General features: G+C 46.0%; 1 protein-coding gene across 1 annotated transcript; it reads right to left on the bottom strand.

The window, feature by feature from the left end:
* Positions 1 to 376: 376 nt before the first annotated feature.
* LOC125508721 (ethanolamine-phosphate cytidylyltransferase-like) lies at positions 377 to 5,444 on the bottom strand. Its single transcript, XM_048673505.1, has 9 exons — positions 4,919 to 5,444; positions 4,208 to 4,443; positions 3,488 to 3,669; positions 2,767 to 2,838; positions 2,518 to 2,585; positions 2,212 to 2,332; positions 1,323 to 1,388; positions 1,109 to 1,231; positions 377 to 791 (listed from the first exon to the last, which is right to left on the bottom strand). The coding sequence occupies exons 1-9, from the start codon at positions 5,242 to 5,244 to the stop codon at positions 720 to 722; spliced, it is 1,266 nt and encodes a 421-aa protein (XP_048529462.1). The 5' UTR covers positions 5,245 to 5,444; the 3' UTR covers positions 377 to 719.
* Between the last annotated feature and the right edge of the window lie 12,066 nt (positions 5,445 to 17,510).

The raw sequence follows: 17,510 nt of genomic DNA, 5'->3' as shown, positions 1-17,510 counted from the left end.
GTGTAGGTCGCTCACAGGAGAGCATGCCCAGATGTGCTGTCTGGAGATCACAGGTAGCACATCCCTTTCATCCACGGCGACCAACGTGCACCAGGCTGAACCAGCAAAGCGCGGCAACTTGGCAGCCTTCCAGTGTTCCTGCTAGCGACCATTTTGTCAAGATTCAGTGATCTACATATCCACATCATGATACCATCAGATACCGAGATGTCACCAACCGACGTTGGAACCATTCATCCAGGTGTACCATCAGACCGCAGTTGCTATCACCGACCCACACGTACAATATCAGTTGGTCCATTTTTCAGCTCAAGATCAGAAGAGGACTCTCCGAAAAGGACTGCATACGGTGCCCGCATATATCGGGAGGCATAAATAAAGCAACAACAGCAAATAGTTATTTAACCTAACATTCATACTGTACCACAGTTATGAAACTACAGGCCACAACTAGAACTTGTGGTAACAGCAGGCAGCGAAGGCCCATAAACAGGGGCCCTAGCCAGGAAAGATGGAGACTGAAGGTGGACGGAGGAAACATCTTCCCCCTCCAGCACACCACCACTGCCTCAATCTCACTAGGCGTGGTTGCATCACAAGCTACCTAAGCCTATATCATCAACATGACAAAGATAACATAAACAATAAACCTGTGGAACACCTGATGGTTGGTTGCATTTGTGACGGGGTATTAGCATCTCAAAATGTATGTTCACAAACTACTCTCCATTGACAAAGTTTTTACTCTCGTAGTACTTCTTCTCACTGGCTTCCTTCTTTTCATTCCGCTTCTGCACAAAGCAACACCACAGAAAAAGTGAGTAAAAACCACACCAGATCAATGGACCAGCATAAATGGGAACCACATCAAACAACAGAGCATAAGACATAGCAGGAAATATTGGTCCCAGGAGACAAATATTTAATGTACATAAGTACAAAACTACACACAGGAGAAAGCTTCACCAGAACATCAATTCATTATCATAACATCAGTATAAAACAACTCACGTGTGCACATTATTGATAAGAAGACAAAAGAAAAATCACATTATTGATAAGAGACCAAATTCAGCCCAGCAATCTGATACAACACTACGGTAGTTACCTGGTAGGCTTCATGGTTAGAAACTATCCTCCTTATAATAGTACTAGTAGTGATATCCAAAGGGCTTTCCAATCTGCGGAAAATACCCATATCCATTGGGACAGCATATGGATGTGACTCGTCCTGCACGAGTGGCCATAGTAAATAAAGAATGTTATGTTCCACATTAGGATTTTCTAAGAAATATTATTGGAAAAAAAAACTATGTGATTACCTTCGCAAAATCCATGTTCTCAGCAATTGTTCCTTGAACGACTAATGAAATATTAAATGTTGTAATCTGCAAAGAAAAATGAAGTTAGAGAACTCCTGGCATAAACCCCCACAAATATAACCTGATATTCGTAGCTAAAATTGCAGCTCATGATTTTAAATAATTTGGTTCAATCCTCAAATCTAGCTGAAATACCTAAACTTTGGGACCAAGCCAAGAAAGAAAGAATGTCTACTGACACTATGCTATGTTGTGAAAAAACTCGTGCCACCAAAGTAAAACTTGGGACCAAGCTAAGCCAGCACGTATTCAAATTTAATACTTCCTGTGGAATTGTGAGTTCTATTGGTACAGCGTAAGTGTCATGTTCTATACAATGTGTGTACGAATGTATCCGTTTAGTAATTGGTACTACAAATAGTAGAGTTGGTGGTGGCAGTGGCTACAATAATCACAGTGGTTTATTTACCCCTCCCACCTCCCTGTTCTACGTTTCTACCTCCTTTAAAGAGCTAGAAGACTATTTTGGAAGAAAAAACAACTCTCAGCAAATAAATACTTCAACACAAATCATGACAAGTATCACACTGAAGCGCAACCAGGCGCAGCAGCAAAGCCACTGACATGGTGGGTAGACCAAGCACAGCTGCTGAGGCAGAAGCCCAGCATAGGTGAGGCCGGGGAGAAGGCAGACTGACCGAGCCTTACAAAGACGGCTCAACGTGCTAGGATACATGTTTCTTATCCTTAGCAGAGTGTGGGCACTCAATGAGTAGTCTTAACTCTTAAGTGCAGTGTTCAAGGAAATAGTACAACGAATGCATCAAGCATTTTATACTACAATAAGATAATGTCATGGTTTAGAGTAGAGTAGACAACTACAACTCACCATGTCTTTTGAAATGTCCCATGGAGCACCAATGATTACTTCATCAACATAACGGCAGGCTAGGACACTCAAACTTCGCTCATGAAGATTCATGATTGGGCGATGTGGTCCTCGTGTAGAACTAACCAATATAATAAACATCAGCAGCAAAATCTAGACTGAATATAATGTTGAATGAACTGAGTAGAGATGGTAGGCTTCAAAACAAATGCACATTGTAAACTTGGACAATTGAATAAACCGTACACATACTGTACCTCATAAAGGATTGGAAGAAGAAAAGAGGAAGCAACCATCGTATATTACCTTATGGTCTGATCCGTGTGAATACCAACAAGCAAGAAATCTCCAAGCCCTCGAGCAAGTCGCAATATCTACATAGAAGAAACTATAACTACAAAAGAAAGTTTGCAGTGCTATAATTTGGAAAGGAAAGTTCAGTTTGCTTGATTGCTTCCTTGCAATAAGAAGAAAAAATATAAGTAGAGCCAACATGCCAATATGGGAAGTGCGGCTGAATGCTGAGACAGATGATGTTTTCCTTCTTGTATTTACCTCAACATGCCCAGCATGGAACAGATCAAATGCACCATCTATGTAAACTATCCGAGAATCTGGTCCTGGACCCTACATTGGTAAAGCTTACAGTCAACACAGAATGAACTGTAGCAAAAGTTTGGAAAGAGGGAAACGGTTTTATTCAGTTAAAAAGCACTTATTATCACCACATTTACAGAAATGAAACAAACATACAGTTACACTGTATGCTCATGTAATAGATAACTCAATAACAAACATATGGTTTTTTTCTGATACTTTCAAGGATTGGATTCTTTATTGTGGATGCGACAATCGCCTCTGAACTTGTCGAAGTACTATTAAACAATTCACCTATTGCTGCCACACTTCCGCAATCGATCACAATCGACTAATCAACAGGGCACAAGTTAACACTAGAGCAGGCGCTCTGTACTCCCTCCCACCGAAGAAAATATCTTTATTATGTCGAAAAACTACATGAACATAAAAAAAAACTGACTTTCCAACGGATATTTAGCACATGCCTTTGAACTACAAGAGGAACTCAAGGTAGCACTCTCTCACACAATCCCACCATGAAAAAAGTGCCGTTTTCAGAGGGACTAATATAGATAGTGATACCTAGAAGTTGCTTCTAAGATCAAGACTAGGTGCCAACTGCTAAGCCATGCTGTGGTGCCTCGTGGAATATTCATCAAAGAACATAAACAATATTCAATTCATGAGAAAGTTATACCCTGCTATTTGAGAACTGAACTATCCGCCGAGACGTAGGAAGAAAATGAGATATTCTAGTTCCACTTCCAGACCCACTATCATCAACCTTCTGACCATGCCCAGAACTGAATTGCCTCTGTAGTGAAGAGTGGTTGTGCCTATCAGAAACTGATCTCTCTCTAACACAAAGAAGCATTCTTCCTGCAATGAAAAAAGATGATTTCACAGTGAGAATAAATATTTTCACTGCCATAAGCAGTTTCTTTACTATAAATGATCAATTCACCGGTTCCCAAAATTCAAGATAAAATTGTATTCCATGCGCCCATAGCATCCTGGCCAGTAAATAGAATAATTATATAGCAGCAACTTTATGTTGGATGTGATGCCTGGAACAAGAAAAGGGTGACTCTTGGGGACAACTTATTCGATTGTTCCTTCCTTGCGCTCTTAATAATATGGCACTATTTCGAGTGCTTTATAAAAGTGGAGCACCACAAGAAATCGAGAAAGATAATCTAGTGAATGATAGTCTCGTCAACAAATAGGTTTCTAGTTGATCAAGAATCAATTGCAGTATCGGAGATCACTATAAGATTTGGTTCTCAAAGATAATTGCAACTCAGAACTAGAGCCTAGATATCCGCTTGCCACAGAAGTTTCAGACTCCAATTTTGTTATGATAAAGCAAACGTCAACAGTAAAGTACAGGAACAGAAAACAAAAGCAGAATCCATACCGACAATGTCTGTTGTTGACACTCCCTCGGTTCTTTTAATCTGCTTATATCTGCCAGCATTTTTGGCAAGGGCATATGCGTCGGTGCCATCTGGGAGCAGACAAGGATCGTCGCCATGGATGATGTAATCTATATTATACTCGGTGAATAGCTTGTTCATGAAGTCTTCGGTTATGGCATATGGCGCATCTGGAATGACATCATCCACCCATTTCACTGCGCCCACCATCACCATTCTGTATTACACAGAAAAGGAAACATAAGAAATAACAAACTGCAAATTGTTACCATTGTGCATACCACCCACAGCGTTAGTTACATGAGAGTTTATAGGATAATTAGTGGGAAGTGGAAAAAATGTAAGTTAAGTGTACATAATTTGCACACACATTTACTATTCGTATATTTAGGCGCATTATTACAGTCTATCCAGTGCCCCTAAATCCATTTAATATCATAAATGGAAAACAAATTGTACAATTCAAATTTCTCGTGCCATACAGCAATTGTTTCTCCAGCAATATCTACAGACCGAACATAGTTCAAGCGTTAACATCGTAGCATCTACTCGGTCGGGGGTTAATATACAAAAAAAAAAACGCAATGAAATGCTGGAGCAAGCTGCGTGGATGCGTGAGAACACCTCACCACGTGTGGGAGTTGAAAAGGCGACAGCCGCTACACAAAGGGACGGGGTAATTAACGACCCACCTCTCGTTGAGCGGCGTGACGGGCGGCCCCTTGTTGACGGTGATCTCGTCGTCGCTGACGACGCCGACGACGAGCTGGTCGCCGAGCGCGCGCGCCTGGCGCAGCGCGTTGCAGTGGCCGTAGTGCATCATGTCGAAGCAGCCGTCCATGTAGACGCGCACGGGGCGGCGGCGGCGGCGGAACCGGCGCCGAAGCGCGTCGAGTGGGGGCAGCCCCGGGACGGCCACGGGCCCGGCGACGTGGAGCGCCACGACGGCCGCGCCCAGCACGATCCCGCCGATCGCGCACGCCACCGCCAGCCTGGCCTTGCTGCTCCCGGCCTCCATAGTGACAGGCAGGCGGAGTGGGAGAGTGAGAGTGCGTGTGCGTGTGCGGGGGTGGGTGTGGCGGGATCTAGGGTTAGGGGTGGTTGGGGCGTGCGGCTCGGGGGGCAACCACCATGGGAGGTTGAGGAGGCGTGGTGGTGCTGGCGGCGAGGAAAGCGGGCTGCGAATGCGGCTCCGGTGTAGCTTTGCCGCGTGTGCGTAGCGGGCTGCGGTTTAGCAGGGAGGCGGGAGCCTCTGTCGCGTGGGACCGATGTGTCAGTGGTCCCTCCACGCACGCGTCGGTGCGCCATAGCCTAGAGGAGCTATCATGGTCGGCACACGCGTCGGTACGGAGGGTCTTGCTCTTGCCGACTTCCCGCCATGGTTGCTGTCGATTCAGGATATTTTGTCGACCCGATGTACGGTCGCCTTCACCGTCGATTCAACGCCCGAACGCCGATGCACTTTTCCGATGCTCGACACCTGGCTTTTAAGGCCCACTCCACCGCGCGCCCCCATCTTGTTCGGGTGCGTCTGTTTGGGGTAAAACGGACGAATAACATGGCCTAACTCACGGTCTTAAACGGATAAATGTCCGGATTCCGTCCGTTTTCGACCCATCTTCGGCCCAAACTTGCGCTCCGTTTGGGGTGAAACGGACGCGCGCGGACGGCCTCGACGCACGCCCTTGTCCCCCCGTGGCCCGCCTGTCGGGGACACTAGCAGTCCCTCCGCTATCGCTTCCACCCTCTCTCCCCGCCCCGCCCCGCCGCCGGCGCCGCCGCTATTCTCCGGCCGCCTCCTCACCGCGCAGCCCCCCGGCCGTCCATACGAAACCACGTCTTGACATGGCCGCCATCACGCCCGCGCTTTCTCCGTAGTTTTGGCCGTCGATCGGAGGAGGTTTGGTCGACGCCGTCTTTACCGGTGGCAGAGGGGACACGACCGCCGGCGACGTACCACCCATGCGGCCAGTAGCCGGCCGACAACCACCCATGTGAGCAAATCTCAAGAGGGGGCCGATTTCATATAAGAACACATCATATGCATAAAAAACTACTAAGTTGTAGAACATATGCAAGGAAAATTAGAGGACCATATATATATATATATATATATATATATATATATATATATATATATATATATATATATATATTGTACTTGTACACACAAATACAGCAGGTTCACAAGCAGGTTCACACATACCTGAGCATTGTTGATAGGTAAATTTTGGTGCTCCAAAAGAACAGACCACACCAAACAATAGTGACACCAAATGACCAAAAGACAATAAACAGAACCAACTAGCACTACTGCCAACCAACTAGCACTACTGCCAACTAAAGATACGATCTTCTATTCTTCCTACTCTTGAAATCAGCAATTATATCTTCACAAGGAATTTTTGATGCAACTTCTCGTTCAATTTGTAGCAACAAACTGTCTGCAAGAAAATCATCTTCCATTCGATTACGTAGCCTTGACTTGATAATCTTCAAGCTCGAGAAAGCACGCTCAGCACTTGCAGTGGAAACCGGGAGAGTAACAAGCAATCGAAGCAACCTATCAAGCAAATTGTAAATTCTATCTCGTCCTGTCTCAACAAGGCATCGGCATAAAGAAGTTATGGTGATGGGCTTCTTCAAGTCTCCACTGTTTTTAGCATCTGCAGCAAAATGGTTGAGCTGAATCTCCAACCCATATCTCTCTTGTTGTGTAAAATCAGCCGGATAATATTTCTCCACCATTGAACATATTTCCTTAGCGTTGAATGATGTAAATCCATTTCTTGGAATCAATGTAACACTAATGGATAAGAGATCCATCACTTTCTCATTGAACCTAAGATTCAATTCATTTAGTTGGTTGTCAATTGTTGCTCGAAATATCTCCACTCGTAGATACCTTTCTCTAGTAAAGTGATCAGGTTGACGACGAGCACACCCACCACGCAGAATGTATAGTTCTTCCATGTCTGGAATATCTATATCATGCTCCACACAGAACTCAACAACATTTCCAATGAACAACTCCCATCCTTCATCTGATCTCATCTCTTCTAGAAGTACTTTTGTGGAATGCACTAGACGAACTGCATTTACTATGTCTTGTGCTTTCTTCTGTAAAGCCTTCCCAAGATCTTTGCTAGTTTCCAATATTTCTTTCATCATGCATAGGATAAATACAAACTCAAAAGAGGTCAGGTAAGTGAAAGAAGTATCACCATCAGCCCGGTTTGCTCCAGCTGATGAATCTGCGGCTAAATTTTCTAGAACAACTCTCACTGGATTGAACATATGCATAAGGCTATAAATCGAACCTAAGTGGGAACCCCATCTAGTCTCTCCTGGTCGCTTCAATAAGCGTATTTGATTGGCTCCTTTGCCTGTTTCAATCTGATCGATAGCAAGCAAGCGTGCAATCTCAACCACCTGGGCGTCATGCAACTCATCATGTCGCTTTGAAGAGGAGTCAACTGTGTTTATAACAAAGTGAAGTTTCTGAAAAAATTGGGTGATTGGAACCACATCTCTTGCTGCACCAACAAGGGAGAGTTGCAACCGATGAGCATAGCAATGAACATAATATGCATAGGGACAATCTTTAATGAATAGAGCTTGCAATCCATTCAACTCTCCCCTCATGTTGCTTGCCCCATCGTACCCCTGGCCTCGAAGATTTTGTACATCAAATCCATGCTTGGATAATACTTTACACAACTCCATCTTTAGTGTCAGTGCTTTTGTGTTGGCTACATGTATGAGATGAAAGAATCTTTCTTGGGAATAACCATCTTTATCAACAAATCTGAAAACTAGTGCCATTTGCTCTCTTTTGGACACATCACATGTTTCATCCACAAGAATAGAGTACTTTGAGTCCCCAATTTTTGCTCGAATATGCTCCCTGACTTTCATAGCATAAATGCTCAAGATCTCATTTTGAATTTCGTGTGATGTGTATTTGCAAACTTGTGGAGCATTGCCAAGAACTACAGCTTGAACATCAGGGCAGAATTCTGCAAGAAGCTTCAACATCTCAAGAAAGTTACCTCTGTTTCTTGACTCCGGCCTCTCATCATGGCCTCTTAAAGCACAAGACTGAAATGTGAGCCACTTTACAACCGCAATCATAGTTCTCAGCCTTAAACGATCCTTTTCTTTATCCCCCATGGTCTTCACATCAAAGATATTTGCCAAATGGTTTGACTGATCCAATAAAGCATGGCCATCTCTCACTGCATTGTTATGTTGTGAGCAAGGACTTGATCCCATGTGAACTAAAAGTGCACACTTCTGTCCATCATGAACTTTCTTCCAATTATTAAAACCTTGTGTTGTGAAGACATCAAACCCACCTCTTTTCTTTCTATTTTTGCTAAAGAGAAAGCAATACAGACAATATGCACAATGAGAGGTCAATGAATACTCCGGCCATGATGGAAAATCACAAAAATAGCTGTACTAAAAACGTCTTTTGTGTCCTGGTTTTCCAATAGCTTTATATTTCTTTCTTTTAGGTTGATTGGGACCCAGCCTCAAGTAAGCTCTTCGTACTTCATCTCTTTGGTCTGGGGGGTACTGCCAAATTTGTGGACGTAGTGCAGGATCTCGCTCCAACAACTCAATGCCTCGAAAAGTGACATGTTCGTTTGCTCTTTGTTCTACATCCGGCACATCATCATCTTGCATCTGATTTTCCTGCACATTATCATCTTCCATTTGGCCTTCTTGTGCATCTTCAGCATGTCTTCCATCCATATATGGCACCAATGCTAGAGCATCTGGAGCTAATCCCTCATCCCCTTTTCTTTTAAAAAAAGACTGCATCTTCTGTTGTTTCACCATTGCTACCTAAACAAATATTTATACAACATCAAATTTTCTATCAAATAATCAATTGGGTAGACATCAAAGTTACCAAAACATCTCAACTCGTCGGAATTAACAGAAGCAGTGAGTAGCAGCAGTTGATTTGCATCCAATTAATCAACATGAGCCCTAAATCAGTCACTGTACCTGGCAATAGCAAGAAGCGGATGAGCTGGCGCTGTGAACTAGACGAGCAGAGGAGGAGGAGCCACTGTGCACCTAGGCAAACTGGGTGTGGGTCGGTGGGCATGTGGCCGCTGGCCACTGGGCGCGCCGCTCACGGGTGCGGCCACTTGAGTAGCCGACTGAGAAGGGGAATGCCGCCGACTGCCGTCGTCAGTTGCCTCCGCCGACCGCCGTCGTCGAGGAATTAGGTCGCCGACGCGGCGATGCCGGACGCGGAGGCAGGGAGGCAGCAGGGTGGGGATTGGGGATTTGGGGAACAACTCGTTGACTCGCAACCAGGTGTTGGTGTCTCGATCTGTGCTGTCGAGCGGTGCTACAAATGGGCTGCGGCTTGTGGACAGTGGACATATCTCCTGATGGGCTGGGCCAGATCGCAAGCATACCTAGTAAAAAAAATTCACTTCGGAAAGGGGGGTCGTAGCCCAGTTTCATCTCCACTACGCTCCGCCAGTGCCTGCTGCGTCGAGGTGATCATCGCGGCCTCTTCGCCACCACGACCGCAAGGTGTTCGACATTTTGCCCACAAAGGTATGGACAGTGGAGACGGGTTTTTCTTCCATCACTTCCTTTGTTTATCGGACGATTCGTCGTCGGATGATGAAGATCTTGTGGTGGCTGCACTGGTCGTTCACGACCACATTCAACGGCAGCTTCCTCGATACATGTGGTTAGTCCCTGGCCGTGCTCCCAACCTGAACCGCAACAGGAAGAGAGGTCACGCCCTGCTCTATGCCGATTACTTTTCCAACACCCCGCTTTTCAAGCCGGATAAATTTCGTCGCCGTTTTCGAATAGCAAGGCATGTGTTCAATTGTATCCAAGAGGGAGTGGTTGCTCATGACCCATACTTCGAATGCAAGACGGATGCCCTTGGCAAGCTTGGATTCTTCTCTTACCAGAAATACACCATGGCCATCCGCATGCTTGCATATGGAATTCCAGGCGATCTGGTGGATGAGTATGTGCGTATGAGTGAGACAACATGTCTGATGTCAATGTACAAGTTCTACCAGGCTGTGATCGAGGTGTTTGGCCCAGAATACTTGAGGTAGCCAACTGTCGCTGATACAGAGAGATTGTTGGCGATCAACGCAGATAGAGGCTTTCGAGGCATGCTTGGCAGCATAGATTGTATGCACTGGGCGTGGAAGAACTGTCCATTTGATTGGCACACTCATTTGAATCTTTAAATGACTTGGTTGAGCACGTTTGGGATCACATTGGCAACTAATAAATGTATTGGTTCATTTTATATTCAGTCGAGACAATTTCGATTTGGTTGTAAAACTATTTTATTATAGACAATTTCAATTGGGTTGTAAAACTATTTTAATTTTCAGACAAAAATTTGGACGTGCAAACTTGTTTTGATAAAAATATGGGCATTTTTTGTCCTGACAGACAAGATGGGGCAAACGGATGTGGCCCCGCTCTGGGCGCACGACCACCGCATCCCAGGACACACCATGACACGACCCCATTGCCCTACCCAAACGGACAGAATTCGGACAAAACGGACGTCCGTTTGGGGTCGCGCGGTGGAGTTGGCCTAAGAGCAACTCCAATGGGCCAACCCAAACGGACGACGCTTTTCTCCGCTTTTTGTCCGATTGGGTCGGCCCAGAGGACACAAACGTCCGGTATTGTGTTTGGGTCGGCGCAAGCGCCCAACGCTGGTCCGACCCATTTTATCGACGCGTCAAAAAAAAGTTTAAAGGCATTTTAAAAATAAACACATGCATTTAATTAAACATAAAGCCGGCCACGAAGGCCGGTGAAAGTCCACATTACATTAATTAACATAAAAAACTAAAAACTAGACGACGCGTGCCCTAGACGTCCTCGTCGTCGGTGGCGTCTGCGTCGGGGCCGGTGAGGTCGATCGGCGTCGGCGCAGGGCCGGCCCAGAGGGCGGCGATCTCGGGCTGCGCCGCCACTGCCTGGGCCTGGCGTGCCTCCTTTTCGGCCTCGCGCTCGAGCATCTGCAAGCGCTCGCCCTCTCGGCGCTCCTCGGCTAGCCGAACGCGGCGTCAGTGGTCGAGGTAGGCCGCCTCCTGCTTATTCGTGGCCCCAATCCAGATCGGTGAAGCGCTGACCCACTCGCGCACTACTCCGGACCAGGAGTTGCGCTCGAGGGGGCCCGGCTCCTCCGGCTCGGCTTTGGGCGGGAACGGCGGGGTCACCGGCGGCACGACGCAGTCCCCCGCGGAGAGGGCCATGGCCTCCGCCATGGCAGCTTGGAAAGCCGTCTCATCCGCCTTCCTCCACCGCTCCTCCTCCTCGCTCTCCTTAATGGCCGCCTGGTAGGCAGCCTCGACCTCCAGGTCCTCGTCGTAGACGACGAGCGGGGGCGGCGGCAGGCTGCGGTCGACGCCGCGAACGCCGCGTCACCTCGCCTCCTCATGCTCAAAGGCGAACTATCGAGCCCAGTTGGGTGAGTCGACAGCAGTGCGGTTCGGCGCGTTGCTCCGGCGTCAGCAACGCCTGCCAGTGTCGCACCTCCTCCGCATGGGCCCTCGTCGTCCGCTGCGCCGCCGGCACTAGGATCCTCTCCGGATCCAAATGCCAGTCACGCGACAGCGTCGCGTCGGGGTACGGCAGAGGCACGCAGTGTTTGCCAGTGCCACTCTGTCTGGTGCACCGGCACATTGATGCGATGCCTCTGCCGGGGAGCGCGCGTCGGTGCGGGGAGGGTGGGGAGGGAGGGAGAATGGCGGGCGGGGGCCTTGCCCTTGCCGCTGCTGCCGATGCGGAAGAAAAAGCCCATGCTGGCGGTGGCTAGGGTTGTCGCCGATGTGAAGGCTGGGGTGGCCAGATGGGGACGGGGGCGAGTGGCAGTGGATGAAGACGGCCCCACCGCACGCCCGGCTTAAAAAAGCACGACCGTCATCGCTGACGCGTGGGCCCAAGGTGGGCGGTCGTCATAAATAATGTTGACCGTCGTAGTTGGACGGCTGCCAGGTGGGGACGCGGCGGACGGCGAGGAGACGCGCGACGCGATTTGAATTTGGGTCGGTGCATTGGGCCTCCACTTTTGTTCGCGCCGACCCAAACGGACGCAGACGGACAAAATGGGTCGCCCCATTGGAGTTGCTCTAACAACTTCCTCCCTCCGTTTCAAAATACAGTGCATATAGTTCCTTCGGGGACATCCGATAAAATACAATGTATATATTGTGTGTGTGTTTTTTTAAGTCAAACCACATAATTTTTTATCTAGTTTATGAAAAAAATTACATCTAGAATACCAAATACTTACATCTTATATTTGATTACAGAGAAAGTGTATATCATTCAATTCATATAAGATGTAGTTTGATATTTTATATGTATAGTAGTATATATGGTATTGTAGATATGAATAGTTTTCTTCATAAACTTTGTTAAATTTTATAATGTTTGACTTTTCAAAAGATCGATACGTAGTACACTATGAAACGAAAGGAGTATGATGATGCTCGAGAAGTACTTTTCCTTCATCAGGTATAAAATTAGGGCATGCACGGTGGTTGATAAGACGATTTTATTTTAAGTCCGGCATGTAATTTAGAAAAAATGGGTTGTTTTTTAATCTTATCTATGATAACTAAACATGTGATGACATGTATTATAAGGGGAACGCTTGCCATCAGCCGACTAATGACAACACGAGCGTTCGTCGCCTCTGTAGCCGTCGGATCTATTTTGATCGAATGGTTTGGGGTGCAACCTATGTACATAATTTAGGTTTTACAACTGTTGCAATCTCCCCCACGATAACAACTAGTATGTTGCAAGATCTGGATCTCACGTGAATCCTCGACCGCTTCCATGTCTTCTCGATCCTTTCATTCTGAGACAACAACAACACAACAGAGTGGTCCTGGCTTGCCGTGAGCCGGGGGTCGGGTGTGGTCCATCGTGGTGCATTGTTGCAACCGAAGGTCGGGCATGGTCGCACACTGTGGTGCTTGCCGCCCGCCTCCACCACGTCTCTTGATCGTGCGCGGTGCATCCACCTTATCGGAGAGGATGATGGTGAAGGAAATATGCCCTAGAGGCAATAATAAAGTTGTTATTTATATTTCCTTATATCATGATAAATGTTTATTATTCATGCTAGAATTGTATTAACCGGAAACTTAGTACATGTGTGAATACATAGACAAACAGAATGTCACTAGTATGCCTCTACTTAACTAGCTCGTTGAATCAATGATGGTTATGTTTTCTAACCATAGACATGAGTTGTCATTTGATTAACGGGATCACATCATTATAGAATGATGTGATTGACTTGACCCATCCGTTAGTTTAGCACGATAATCGTTTAGTTTGTTGCTATTGATTTCTCCATAACTTATACATGTTCCTATGACTATGAGATCATGCAACTCCCGAATACCGGAGGAACACTTTGTGTACTACCAAATGTCACAACGTAACTAGGTGATTATAAAGGTGCTCTACAGGTGTCTCCGATGGTGTTTGTTGAGTTGGCATAGATCGAGATTAGGATTTGTCACTCCGATTGTCGGAGAGGTATCTCTAGGCCCCCTTCGATAATGTACATCACTATAAGCCATGCAAGCAATGTAGCTAATGAGTTAGTTACGGGATGTAGCATTACGGAACGAGTAAAGAGACTTGTCGGTAACGACATTGAACTAGGTATTGAGATACCGACGATCAAATCTCGGGCAAATAACATAACGATGACAAAGGGAACAACGTATATCGTTATGCGGTTTGACCGATAAAGATCTTCGTAGAATATGTGGGAGCCAATATGAACATCCAGGTTCCGCTATTGGTTAATGACCAGAGACGTGTCTTGGTCATGTCTACATAGTTCTCGAACCCGTAGGGTCCGCACGCTTAACGTTCGGTGACGATCGGTATTATGAGTTTATATGTTTTGATGTACCGAAGATTGTTCGGAGTCTCGGATATGATCACGGACATGACGAGGAGTCTTGAAATGGTCGAGACATAGAGATCGATATATTGGATGACTATGTTTGGACATCGGAATGGTTCCGGGTGAATTCGGGCATTAACCGGAGTACCAGGGGTTACCGGACCCCCCCCCCGGGAGTATATGGGCCCTAATGGGCTTTAGGGAGAGAGGGAGGGGCTGCCTAGGGCAGGCCGCGTGCCCCCCAAGGCCTAGTACAAATTGGACTAGGGGGAGGGGCGGCGCCCCCTCCTTCCTTCTCTTCTCTCTTCCCTTTTCTTCTCTCCTACTCCTACTACATGGAAGGGGGGAATCCTACTCCCGGTGGGAGTAGGACTCCCCAGGGCGCGCCATAGTAGAGGGTCGGCCCTACCGCTCCTCCACTCCTTTATATACGGGGTAGGGGGCACCCTATAGACACACAAGTTGATCATTGATCTCTTAGCCGTGTGCGGTGCCCCCCTCCACCATAATCCACCTTGGTCATATCGTAGCGGTGCTTAGGTGAAGCCTTGTTCCGGTAGCATCATCATCACCGTCATCAAGCCGTCGTGCTGACAAAGCTCTCCCTCGACACTCTGCTAGATCATGAGATCATGGGACGTCACCGAGCCGAACGTGTGCAGATCGTGGAGGTGCCGTACTTTCAGTACTAGGATCGATCGATTGTGAAGACTTACGACTACATCAACCGCGCTGTCATAACGCTTCCGCTTACGGTCTACGAGGGTACGTGGACAACACTCTTCCCTCTCGTTACTATGCATCACCATGATCTTGCGTGTGTGTACGGATTTTTTTGAAATTACTGTGTTCCCCAACAGTGGAATCCGAGCCAGGTTTATGCGCAGATGTTATATGCACGAGTAGAACACAAAGTATTTGTGGGCGTGGGTATATACATATTGCTTGCCGTCACTAGTTGATTCTTGATTCGGCGGTATTGTTGGATGAAGCGGCTCAGACCGACATTACGCGTACGCTTACGCGAGACTTGTTCTACCGACGTGCTTCGCACACAGGTGGCTGGTGGGTGTCAGTTTCTCCAACTTTAGTTGAGTTAGATTCAATGAACAAGGTTCTTTCTAAAGATCAAAAAGCAATCACTATACCGTGTTGTGGTTTTTGATGCGTAGATAAGAACGGTCCTTGCTCAGCCCGTAGCAGCCACATAAAACTTGCAACAACAAAGTAGAGGATGTCTAACTTGTTTTTGCAGGGCATGTTGTGATGTGATATGGTCAGATGCTAAAATTTATTGTATGAGATGATCATGTTTTGTAACACAATTATCGGCAACTAGCAGGAGCCATATGGTTGTCGCTTTATTGTATGAAATGCAATCACCATGTAATTGTATTACTTTATCACTAAGCGGGAGCGATAGTCGTAGAAGCAATAGTTGGCGAGACGACAACGATGCTTCAATGGAGATCAAGGTGTCAAGCCGGTGACGATGGTGATCATGACAGTGCTTTGGAGATGGAGATCAAAGGCACAAGATGATGATGGCCATATCATATCACTTATATTGATTGCATGTGATGTTTATCCTTTATGCATCTTACTTTGCTTTGCTCACACTATGATCGGACATGGTTTAGTTGATATGGATCACGTGATCACTTAGATGATTAGAGAGATGTCTATCTAAGTGGGAGTTCTTAAGTAATTTGATTAATTGAACTTTAATTTATCATGAACTTAGTACCTGATAGTATTTTGCATGTCTATGTTGTTGTAGATAGATGGCCCGTGCTGTTGTTACATTGAATTTTAATGCGTTCCTAGAGAAAGCTAAGTTGAAAGATAATGGTAGAAACTACACGGACTGGGTCCGTAACTTGAGGATTATCCTCATTGCTGCACAGAAGAATTACGTCCTGGAAGCACCGCTAGGTGACAAACCCGCTGCAGGAGCAACGCCAGATGTTGTGAACACCTGGCAGAGCAAAGCTGATGACTACTCGATAGTTCAGTGTGCCATGCTTTATGGCTTAGAACCGGGACTTCAACGACGTTTTGAACGTCATGGAGCATATGAGATGTTCTAGGAGTTGAAGTTAATATTTCAAGCAAATGCCCGGATTGAGAGATATGAAGTCTCCAATAAGTTCTACAACTGCAAGATGAATGAGAATAGTTCTGTCAGTGAACATATACTCACAATGTCTGGGTACCACAACCACTTGACTCAGCTGGGAGTTAATCTTCCTGATGATAGTGTCATTGACAGAGTTCTTCAATTACTGCCACCAAGCTACAAGAGCTTCGTGATAAACTATAATATGCAAGGGATGGATAAGATGATTCCTGAGCTCTTCGCAATGCTAAAAGTTGCGAAGGTAGAAATCAAGAAGGAGCATCAAGTGTTGATGGTCAACAAGACCACCAGTTTCAAGAAAAAGGGCAAAGGGAAGAAAGGGAACTTTAAGAAGAACAGCAAGCCAGTTGCTGCTCAAGTGAAGAAACCCAAGTCTGGACCTAAGCCTGAGACTGAGTGCTTCTACTTCAAAGGGACTGGTCACTGGAAGCGGAACTGCCCCAAGTATTTGGCGAAGAAGAAGGATGGCAAAGTGAAAAGTATATTTGATATACATGTTATTGATGTGTACCTTACTAATGCTCGCAGTAGTGCATGGGGATTTGATACTAGTTTAGTTGCTAACATTTGCAACTCGAAATAGGGGCTACGGATTAAGCGAAGATTGGCTAAGGACGAGGTGACGATGCGCGTGCGAAATGGTTCCAAAGTCGATGTGATCTCCGTCGGCATGCTACCTCTACATCTACCTTCGGAATTAGTTTTAGACCTAAATAATTGTTATTTGGTGCCAGCGTTGAGCATGAACATTATATATGGATCTTGTTTGATGCGAGACGGTTATTCATTTAAATCTGAGAATAATGGTTGTTCTATTTATATGAGTAATATCTTTTATGGTCATGCACCCTTGATGAGTGGTCTATTTTTACTAAATCTTGATAGTAATGATACACATGTTCATAGTATTGAAGCCAAAGGATGCAGAGTTGATAATGATAGTGCAACTTATTTGTGGCACTGCCGTTTGGGTCATATTGGTGTAAAGCGCATGAAGAAACTCCATTCTCATGGACTTCTATAATCACTTGATTATGAATCACTTGGTACTTGTGAACCATGCCTCATGGGCAAAATGACTAAAACTTTGTTCTCCGGAACAATGGAGCGAGCAACAGAGTTATTGGAAATCATACATACTGATGTGTGTGGTCCAATGAACATTGAAGCTTGTGTCGGATATCGT

The sequence above is a fragment of the Triticum urartu genome, chromosome 5 (genome assembly GCF_003073215.2).
Source record: "Triticum urartu cultivar G1812 chromosome 5, Tu2.1, whole genome shotgun sequence".
NCBI classification, from domain to species: domain Eukaryota; kingdom Viridiplantae; phylum Streptophyta; class Magnoliopsida; order Poales; family Poaceae; genus Triticum; species Triticum urartu.
The sequence above is the reverse complement of the archived record's forward strand: the minus strand, read 5'-3'. Positions and strand labels throughout refer to the sequence as shown.